An 11081-nucleotide genomic window follows, 5' to 3' on the forward strand; every position below is an offset into this window, starting at 1 on the left:
CCAGCCTGGCCAACATGGTGAAACATCATCTCTACTAAAAATACAAAAAAAATTAGCCAGGCATGGTGACAGGCGCCTGTAATCCCAGCTACTCGGGAGGCTGAGGCAGGAGAATCACAAATCCAGGAGGCAGAGGTTGCAGTGAGCTGAGATTGTGCCACTGCACTCCAGCCTGGGTGACAGAGCGAGACTCCATCTCAAAAAAAAACAAACAGGCTGGGCACGGTGGCTCACTCAGGTAATCCTAGCACTTTGAGAGGCCAAGGCAGGTGGATTACGAGGTCAAGAGTTCAAGACCAGCCTGGCTAACGTAGTGATACCCCGTCTCTACTAAAAATACAAAAAATTAGCCAGGCCTGGCGGTGGGTGCCTGTAATCTCAGCTACTTGGGAGGCTGAGGCAGGAGAATCGCTTGAACCCGGGAGGCAGAGGTTGCAGTGCACGGAGATTGAGCCACTGGACTCCAACCTGGGCAACATTGCTGTCTCAAAAAAAAAAAAAAAAAAAAAAAAAAAACAAAGATATACTACAGTTTCAAAGAGAAATGATTTAATAGTGTCAGAATCTGGAACTGATACCTGGTAAAAGAGTCAAATATGAGCACCTCAAGTAACTATAGTATATTTTATCTTTCTAATGCCATTTTCTCAATTTAAAATCCTATAGGTGTGTGAAAATGGGAGGTATTCAAATACATAGTATACATTTAATACTTGGTACTGAATGTATTAAATACATCCAAGCAAGTTCTCAAGAGAAAATCAGCCGAATTTTGCATCTTAAGGCTGCTATTACCTGGGCCAAGTATGTTGCATGAGAAGTTTTAGGGTTTCCAATATCTTCAATCTAGCTTCCTCCTCAGGTCCATCATAAACCTCCAGATAACCAATGATGACTCTCTCCAGCCGCTTCAAGTGCCGAACAGTTAGGATCCCCAACCTAAAGATGAAAGAGAAAATATGACGCCAGTGCAGTGGCTCATGCCTGTAATCCCAGCACTTTGGGAGGCTGAGGTGGGAGGACTGCTTGAGGCCAGGAGCTCGAGACCAGCTCAAGCAACACAGCAAGATCCTGTCTCTATAAAATAATAATAAAAACCCAAGGACTCACCTCTTCACAAAAGCCGGCAGGTTTCTTGCATAGGTCCTGCGTAAGAGAAGGCGGTGCTCTGGCTCCATGTGGGTCAGGATCAGCTGCAGGACCTCGTCGCAATGGGTGGTAGGTCGAGCTCCATCTCCTTTCCAGTGCAGGGTTTTCTCCAGGATGGGGAACAAATCCAGCAGACACAGGAGCACAGCCTAGGAGGAAGGAATGGAAGGACGCTGCATAGGTCATCCATTTGCATTTATAATACTAATGGACCTCTCTAGAACTCCATTAATCTACCATCCTTAGGGTCCATACCAGGAATTCTAAGATACTAGTAATCATATATGAAGTGCATATTACTTTACATTTTCAAACTTTTTTCCATTCTTAATCTCCATCTCACAGTTTCAAATCAATACATTCTCCTCAGGACCATTCTTTTTATAAATTTATAAAATTTATAATTTATAAAATGGGAAAAATGGCAGAGCTGGGACTTTAACCCAGATTTTAGGAATCTAAGTCTATTGTTACTATGTCACTAAGTCTAAGTGACTTAGTGATACATGATATTTACACTTTTTTTTTTTTTTTTTTTTTGTGAGACAGAGTCTCACTCTGTTACCCAGGCTGGAGGACAGTGGTGCAATCTCAGCTCACTGCAACCTCTGCTTCTCAGGCTCAAGCGATTGTTGTGCCTCAGCCACCTAACTAGTTGGCACTACAGGTGTGCACCACCACGCCTGGCTAACTTTTCTATTTTTCAGTAGAGACAGGGGTTCGCCATGTTGTCCAGGCCGGTCTCAAACTCCTGGCCTCAAGTGATCCACCTGCCTTGGCCTCCCAAAGTGCTTGGAGTAGAGGTGAGAGCCATTGCACTCGGCCAGTATTTACACATACTTTTAATAAAACTGCTCTTAAGCAGAATCTAAGATGTTCCAAATTTGGGTCAAATTTGGCCACCCTACCTGCTGAAGTTGCAGTGTCTAGGCCAGGGGTATTCAGTCTTTTGGCTTCCCCGGGCCACACTGGAAGAAGAATTATCTTAGGCCACACATAAAATACACTAACACTAATGATAGCTGATGAGCTTTAAAAAAAAAAAAATGCAAAAAAAATCTTACAACATTTTAAGAAAGTTTACAAATTTGTATTGGGCTGCATGCAAAGCCATCTTGGGACACATGCAGGCCGTGGGTTGGATAAGCTTGGTTTAGATACTTCCTTTTAACTTTCCTGGGACCTCTGGTTTTTCTCTTGGCGTTTTGGTTTTTTAAAATTTCTTTTCTCTACCACCTTAAGAACCCTAGCAGTTCTGGCTGTTAACAATCTAGATTCTCAATACCCAGTATTTAAAATACTGTTTAAAAATCAAAAGAGGCTGGGCGCAGTGGCCCATGCCTGTAATCCTAGCATCTTGGGAGGCCAAGGTGGGCGGATCACTTGAGGTCAGGAGGTTTGAGACTAGCCTGGGCAACATGGAGAAACCCCGTCTCAGGTAATACAAAAATTAGCTGGGCATGGTGGCACGTGCCTGTAATCCCAGTTGCTAGGGAGGCTGAGGCAGAAGGATCACTTGAACCTGGGAGGCGGAGGTTGCAATGCACCAAGATCCCGCCACTGCACTCTGGCCTGGCTGACACAGTGAGACTCCACCTCAAAATAAATAAATAAAATAAAATAAAATAAAATAAAATAAAATAAAATAAAATAAAAGGCAGCAGGGTGGGGAGGCGGAAAGGAGGGAAGTAAGGCATAAAAAAGAAACAAGGTTGCTTCCACCTCTAATTTTGTATAACTTGTTTCTTCTGTCTTTGGAGTTTCTTTCTCCCTCCTAAGAAACTTACTTATTCATCCTTCATAAAGGTAAATATCACCTCCTTCCCAAAGCCTCCTAAAGTCACCCCAAACCTGGTTAGTTACCTATTGCTTGATACCTGGTTAGTTACCTATTGCTTGATACCCACTGCACCTTTTTTATTTTTGAGATGTAGTTTTGCTCGTTGCCCAGGCTGGAGTGCAATGGCACGGTCTTGGCTCACTGCAACCTCCGCCTCCTGGGTTCAAGCAATTCTCCTGCCTCAGCCTCCTGAGTAGCTGGGATTAGAGGCATGCACCACCACACCTGGCTAATTTTGCTTTTTTTTTTTTTTTTTTAAAGACAGAGTCTCGCTTTGTTGCCAGGCTGGAGTGCAGTGGCGCGATCTTGGCTCACTGCAACCTGCCTCCTGGGTTCAAGTGATTCTCCTGCCTCAGCCTCCCAAGTAGCTGGGCTGCAGGCACGTGCCACCACGCCTAGCTAATTTTTTGTATTTTTAGTAGAGGCAAGGTTTCACCGTATTAGCCAGGATGGTCTCGATCTCCTGACCTCGTGATCCGCCCGCCTCAGCCTCCCAAAGTGCTGGGATTACAGACGTGAGCCACCGCCTGCTTTTTTTTTTTTTTTTTTTTAATTTGAGATGGAGTCTCGCTCCGTCACCCAGGCTGGAGCGCAGTGATGTGACCTCAGCTCACTGCAACCTCTGCCACCCAGGTTCAAACAATTCTTGTGCCTCAGCCTCCCAAGTAGTAGGGACTACAAGTGCACAACATCATGCCCAACTGATTTTTTTGTATTTTTAGTAGAGATGGGATTTTGGCATGTTGTCCAGGCTGGTCTCGAACTCCTGACCTCAGGTGATCTGCCTCCCTTAGTCTCCCAAAGTGCTGGGATTACAGGCGTGAGTCACCACGTCCGGCCCAAACTAATATACAATTGACTCAGATGAAGAAAAACCACTGGCTTATCTGTGGAGACTCAGGAATGTGGAGGCCTGCTTGGTGCTGAGATATTTTTAACTTGGTAACAGCTTTTAGTTATCATCCTCACTTTCCAAGGCAAGAAAATGTCTCTCAATTATTACTAACTCACACAATGCAACCTTCTACTCAAATTCAGAGAATCCAGACACAGTTATGAAGAAATCATACTATTACCTGAATGAGGTGGTGCTCTGGTGTGTACAGGTGGTTGAAAACGGCATGGTACAGGACCTGGGCTCTGTTATATTGGAGTAAATCAGCAGCTGGCTGAAACCAGACAAAGTATCAAATTAAAAGAATAGTTTCCCAAGATTGGCATATGTTGACCATCTTTGAAATTGGATTATGGGTATGAAGCATGAAGAACATGCCATCCCAAAATATGCCACATTGGTATCATGATGGTTTTGAGTTGAAAATATTGGAGAAACTGTAGATTCAGAAAGGGCGAGCTGAGAGAGAGAGAGAGAGAGAGGGAATTTACTGCTCCTAGCCAGATTTTCTTTGTCCTGTCATTTTTTTCTGACAGGACAAAGAAAATCTGGCTAGGGGTAGTTTAAAAAAAAGATGAAAAATTTATCAATTCTTTGTCTAAAAAGTATAAAAGCATATTGCTTTGGTCACTTCTTCAGACTTCTCTCTCTTGTGAAGATCCCCATGTACACGTAAAACTAATAAAATGTGTATGGCTTCCTCTTGTTAATCTGCCTGTTGTCAAATTCAGTTTTCGATCCAGGAAAAGAGCCCACTACGAGATAAAAAGGGGGCTGAGGCTGGGCATGGTGGCTCATGCCTGTAATCAACCCCAGCACTTTAGGAGGCTGAGGTTGGTGGATCGCTTGAGGCCAGGAGTTCAAGACCAGCTTGGCCAACATGGCGAGACCCTACCTCTACAAAAAACAAACAAATTTTTAGTTGGGCATGGTGGCATGTGCCTATAATCCCAGCTACCCCAGAGGCTGATGTGCAAGAATCGTTTGAACCCGGGAGGCGGAGGTTGCAGTGAGCTGAGATCACACCACTGCACTCCAGCCTGGGCAACAGAGCAAGACTCTGCCTCAAACTTAAAAAAAAAGGCAGGGGGGCAGGGTTGGAGGTGATCTCTGGCTCTCTCCTACAGGTACATGGAGATTAATTACACCACTCTCTCCACTTCCATGTATATTTTAAAAGCTCCATACTACAAAGCTTTTTTAAAAAAATTTTTCCTTGAGTAATAGCTTCCACATTTGGGTATAGTCCCTTTTAGATTCTGATTTTGTTTTGTTTTCCTACTTGAAAGTCAACTGTAGGCTGGGCGTGATGGCTCATCTCTGTAATCCCAGCACTTTGGGAGGCCAAGACAGGCAGATCACCTGAGGTCAGGAGTTTGGGACCCACCTGGCCAATATGGTGAAACTCTGTCTCCACTAAAAATACAAAAATTAGCTGGGTTTGGTGGCCACTACTAGGGAGCCCCAGCTACTAGGGAGGAGTCCCAGCTACTAGGGAGGCTGAGGCAAGAGAATTACTTGAACCCGGGAGGCGGACGCTGCAGTGAGCGAAGATCACACTCCAGCCTGGGTGACAGAGCGATAATGTCTCAAAAAAAAAAAAAGGAAACAAAGGAAGTAGGCCGGTGCAGTGGCTCACGCCTGTAATCCCAGCACTTTGGGAGGCTGAGGCGGGTGGATCACGAGGTCAGGAGTTGAAGACCAGCCTGGCCAAGATGGTGAAACCCCGTCTCTATTAAAAATACAAAAATTAGTTGGGCATGGTGGCACGCGCCTGTAATCCCAGCTACTCAGGAGGCTGAGGCGGAGAACTGCTTAAACCTAAAAGACGGAGGTTGCAGTGAGCCGAGATCGCGCCACTGCACTCAAGCCTATGTGACAGAGTGAGACTCTGTCTCAAAAAAAAAAAAAAAAAAAAAAGTCAACTGTTCACCAGTTCTCAAGATCTGGTTATTCGGTTTGATAATGACCCATGCCTTCCTGTTTCTTCTATAATTATCATTTTAGTTATTACATTACCTATAGGATACAACTTCTACCAGGTTGATAGAGGAAAAATATAAGGAAAAAATACAAATAGGTAAAGCTGAATGACTTAGCATTACCAGAAAAGAAGAACAGCCAGGAATGACTCAGTCTGTCCCATCAACATGGATGACAAGGTAGAGGTTGCTTACCACATTAAGCACAATGTGATGGAGACAGTGTACACCCAGGATTTTGTTCTCAGTCTGATAATCATCTGAAATGAGCAATGATGCAGGAAGTACCCTTTCCAGATGCTGGCTCAGCCAGGGCCGAGTGACCTGTTGCAGAGTCCATGAGAAAACATGTTTGATGGCAGGGTTATTCTTCCAGGATTCCCTAAATGGATACATAAAATTATATTAAGTGACATGGCGATAAGTAGCAAAAAAATAAACTACTTCAAGCTAAACAGAGTATTTTCATGTCTTTGCAAAAAAAAAAATACATCACACATAAGATAACTCTTAATTCTACATCATACATTTTAAGATTTGGATTAAAATAACTTCCACAACTTACACCAAATACTTAATCACCCAGGTCTTTGGGTCTAAAGCCTATCCAATGAGAAGGAGCCAATTATAACCAGAGCTACATAAAGGACTTATGATGATGAATGGTGAAGGTATGTTGAGAAGGGAGGGAGGAGTAAAGGCAATGTGTTAGTATTATTACACTAAGGAAACGAATCAATACTTGAACACCTGTTAATAGCTAATAAAGTGAGTGTACAAGTGATTTAACTAATCCTCAAAATAATTACAGTGTAATAGGTATATTATATTTATTTATTCTGAAATAGAGTCTCGCTCTATTGCCTACAATGGAGTGCAGGGGCACCATCTAGGTTCACTGCAACCTCCACCTCCCAGCCTCAAGTGATTCTCCTGCCTCAGCCTCCTGAGTAGGTGGGATTACACACTTGCACCATTATACCCGGATAATTTTTATATTTGTAGTAGAGACGGTGTTTCACCATGTTGCCCAGGCTGGTCCCGAATTCCTGGCCTCAAGTGATCTGCCAGCCTTGGCCTCCCAAAGTATTGGGATTACAGGTGTCAGCCACCACACCCGGCCAAGTATATTATCTTACAAATGGATTCAGAAAACTGTCTAATCTAGTCCTACTCAGAGCAACAAATAGAAGCACAAAACTCAAAATCAAGCCTTTTAACTCCATGTTCCTGGTAAAATGACAGTTACAGATACTTCTTCTCTCATCACTCCGGTGCTAACAAAGTAGCAAGTGGAAACTCATTGAAAGAACTTTAATAGCAATCTAAAGGTGCTTTTCACTTTTTTTTTTTTTTTTTTTTTTTGAGACAAGAGTCTCGCTCTGCCGCCTAGGCTGGAGTGCAGTGGCGCGATCTGGGCTCACTGCAAGCCCCGCCTCCCGGGATCACGCCATTCTCCTGCCTCAGCCTCCTGAGTAGCTGGGATTACAGGCGCCTGCCACCATGCTCGGCTAATTTTTTGTATTTTTTTAGTAGAGACGGGGTTTCACCGTGTTAGCCAGGATGGTCTCGATCTCCTGACCTCGCGATCCGCCCGCCTCAGCCTCCCAAAGTGCTGGGATTACAGGCATGAGCCACTGCGCCCGGCCGGTATTCACTCTTTATCCTAAACATGGCTTCCTTAGCTGATAGTCATCCTTATCTAACAACTGGTAATGACATTCAAGATCCCCAAGTCTAAATTCAAACCGTAAGTTTAAATCCTCTCCAAATCCCCCAACCAAATTCCAGTAATTTGCAATTTTTTTTTTTTTTTTTTTTTTTTTTTTTGGAGATGTAGTCTTGCTCTCTTGCCCAGATTGGAGTGCAGTGGCCCGATCTCAGCTCACTGCAATCTCTGCCTCCCGGGTTCAAACGATTCTCCTGCCTCAGCCGCCCGAGTAGTTTGGATCACAGGCGTCCACCACCATGCCCCGCTGATTTTTGTATTTTTAGTAGAGATGGGGTTTCACCATGTTGGCCAGGCTGGTCTCGAACTCCTGACCTGAAGTGATCCACCCGCCTCAGCTTCCCAAAGTGCTGGGATTACACGAGTGAGCCACCTCGTCCGGCCACATTTTGTAATTATTAACTCCAAGAAAGTGGCACAGAATTTCCAATTTTCCTAAGCAGTCGTCCTAAGCGCTGGAAAGAGCACTGGACAACTGAGCCTGAACACCTCAGTTATGACCTCCAATTTGCCACTATCCGGTTATGTCATTTATATCAAATCGCAACGTTTCTGGGCCTTAAGAGTTCTGTGGTTACAGCACCCTTATTTTACTGATGAAGAAACTCAGCTTCCTTTGAGGTCTAATGCTCTAAAAAATTAAGGTAGGGCAGGTGCAGTGGCTCACGCCTGAAACCCCAGCATTTTGGGAGCCGGAGGCGCGTGCATCACTTGATGTCAAGAGTTCGAGACCAGCCTGCCCAACATGGTGAAACCCCGTCTCTACCAAAAATACAAAAAATTAGCCGGGCGTGGTGGCGGGCACCTGTAATCCCAGCTACTCCGGAGGCTGAGACAGAAGAATCGCTTGAACCCAGGAGGCGGAGGTTGCAGTGAGCCGAGATCGCAACATTGCACTCCACCCTGGGCAACAAGAGTGAAACTCTGTCTCAAAAATAAATAAATAATAAAAAATAAAAATAAAAAACTGTGAGGCTCAAGTCGGTGGCAAAGGGCAGGAGTACTCACTTATTCAAGTCGGGTTTGAGAAGCCCTAATATCACCGAAAGACTCCCTTTCTCATCTTCGTTTTCTCCGCGTAAGAATCCTGCCACAGAACTGCATTCAGTAACTTGAAGCAGTAAGGTGAGCACCTCCCTAGCAACCTCCCGAGATCTCGGAGTGGTCCACGGTTGCTCCAAGCTGTGTGTGATGGCAAAAATATAAACCGGTCCTGCCAAGTGATGCAGGCCCGTCTGCCATGCAGGGCCGACCAGGGAATTCTTAGCAGTCTCAACCTTCCCCAACAGCTTAAGAAACAGTAACCCAACTTTGGCTGCTTTCTCGGCCACTTCAGAGTGCCCATCACCTCCACCTTCCTCCTCTTTGCGGGGGGCTGCATACTTCTCCACGGCTTTTGCCACCTGCCCCAGTGTTTCCGGCATTCCGCGGAGCCGTGCACCACTCCCCTCAAATAACCTATCACATTCGGTGGCTTCTATTAGATCACCGAGGTCTTTAAGAGCTACATCTTTTCCGTTGCCTCGTCGTGCCTCCGGGCGGGTAAGACTGTGTAAAATCTTGGAGAAGGCCTGTCCAAGGGCGGAGGGAGACAACTCCCCGGACAAAGAAGACTCTTCCCGCGACGGGGCTTCCAGGGCGCTGTCAAGCTCCATTCCTGACTGCAACACCAGAAGGCTGGTCTCTCCCACAGGACGAGGATGGAGGCGGGGAGGGATCCGCTGAAGAGGGAAGGAGCGATCACTCAACGAGAACTAAAGTCAAATAAAATAAAACGGAGAGATGTCTTGGAGGAGGGGCGAGTCTGACCGGGATAAGAATAAAGAGAAAGGAAGAGACGCAAGAAAGGAAAAGGGGACTCTCGGGGAGTAAAAGAGTCTTATACTTGTAACGGTGACGTAAAAAAAAACTACTGTTGCTTTCTGAAGACTAAAAAGAAAAAAAAAACCTTAAAACTTTAAAGAAATAAACTTCTGAGCCATGTCACCAACGCAACCACCGCCAGGTACTTGCAACCGCTCGCGCCGGCGTACAGCAGGATCCGGACCTAGCTCATATTGCTGCCGCAAAGCACAAGGCTAGCTTCCGCCAGTACTGCAGTACTGCCGCAACACCTTCTTATTTCACGACGTATGGTCGTAAAGCAATAAAGATCCATGCTCGAGAACAAGACCGAGCGGTGGAACCATGGAGAACAAATTTGCATATATAATAATCCGCTCGCTAATTGTGTTTCTGCTTTCCTTTGCTAAGGTAGAAACAAAAGAATAATCACAGAATCTCCGTGTGTCTTTGAAAACATCCAGGGTTTTATATATGAAGACTCGATATGTCGCATTACGATAGTCACCCTATCTGTAAAATTAGTGGCACATACTTGGAGCTCCTTAGTGGTTATTATAAGATGATCCTTTTGTGGTTCATGAGCATGATGATTGGGTGTTCACACGTTTGTGTGAGATGTGCCACCCTACAACCTTGTTACGACGTCGGCACATTCCCCATCTGACCTGAACTTCAAGGATCAATTTAACGCTGTAGTTTACGTTCTTGCTAGTTACAATTATAGGTGATTTGATTTAATAGTCTTGTAGTTACCGCTGGTGGGTACCATTATTTTCTGTCTGTAAGATACATGCACGGGTGCTCTTTCGTTGTACAACTGTGAGGTGTGTGTTTGGGAGTGGAAATCTCGCTCTGTCGCTAGGCTGGAGTGCAGTGGCGCCAGCTTGGCTCACTGTAACTTCCGCCTCCCGGGTTCAAGAGATTCTCCTACCTCAGCCTCCCGAGTAGCTGGGACTATAGGCGCGCGCCACCAAGCCCAGCTAATTTTTGTATTTTTAGTAGAGACGGGGGGTTTCCCTCATGTTGGCCAGGATGGTCTCGATCTCGGCCCGTGATCCGCCCGCCTCGGCCTCCCAAAGTGCTGGGATTACAGACGTGAGCCACCACGCCTGGCCTGTGCAGTGTGTTTTAATGGCTTACAATTTTTTAGGTTTTGGGGATACCTGCGCAGGTTTGTTACCTGGATATATTGTGTGATGCTGGGATTTGGAGTGCAGCTTGGCCCGTTTTTAGTGCCCCCTCTAGTAGACCTCAGTGTTGTTGCCACTTTTATGTCCACGTGTTCCCAGTGTTTAGCTCCCACTTACGAGTGAGAACATGCGGTATTTGGTTTTCTGTTCAATGCAATACTTTAGCTGGTTTCTGGAGCTAGCGTTCTAAAGCCTATATGCACAAGCGTTTGAAAATTCAAATTCTAGCGTCAAGGTGGAAGGCCCCAAGTGGCATTTGGGGCAGCCCCGAGTGAGGCGGGTCGTCGCGTTGGAGGATCCGTCTTGGTCCCGCCCCGCCGATGTCGGCGCCGGGTGTGCGGGGACAGCAGAGCGCAGTCTTGGACATGGGCCGCAGGCGGCGCCCGGAACTGGCCAGGGGAGCCGGAGGCTGCGGGCTCTGGCCCGGGTGGATGTGGAAACCAGCCGTGTT

The 11081-nt window shown here is 45.8% G+C and overlaps 1 protein-coding gene and 1 non-coding gene across 6 annotated transcripts in view; one reads left to right on the forward strand and one right to left on the reverse strand.

Moving 5' to 3' along the window:
* The window catches only part of TTI2 (TELO2 interacting protein 2), a 37168-nt gene extending 27499 nt beyond the window's left edge, over positions 1-9669 (reverse strand). For 3 of the 5 annotated variants that reach the window (XM_077942322.1, XM_077942324.1, XM_015145053.3), the window contains exons 1-5: positions 8604-9654; positions 6062-6248; positions 4066-4158; positions 1111-1298; positions 796-939 (exon numbers count right to left, since the gene is read on the reverse strand). In XM_077942322.1, the coding sequence (XP_077798448.1) occupies positions 796-939; positions 1111-1298; positions 4066-4158; positions 6062-6248; positions 8604-9250 (1259 nt within the window). In that variant the 5' untranslated portion in view covers positions 9251-9654. 5 annotated transcript variants of the gene reach the window in all.
* A 333-nt stretch (positions 9670-10002) lies between these two features.
* On the forward strand, positions 10003-10106 carry LOC114680514 (small nucleolar RNA U13). Its single transcript, XR_003732731.2, has one exon. It is a non-coding gene; the product is annotated as a small nucleolar RNA U13 (small nucleolar RNA).
* The last annotated feature ends 975 nt before the right edge of the window (positions 10107-11081 follow it).

Source organism: Macaca mulatta, chromosome 8, assembly GCF_049350105.2.
Source record: "Macaca mulatta isolate MMU2019108-1 chromosome 8, T2T-MMU8v2.0, whole genome shotgun sequence".
In the NCBI taxonomy this organism is placed as follows: Eukaryota; Metazoa; Chordata; class Mammalia; order Primates; family Cercopithecidae; genus Macaca; species Macaca mulatta.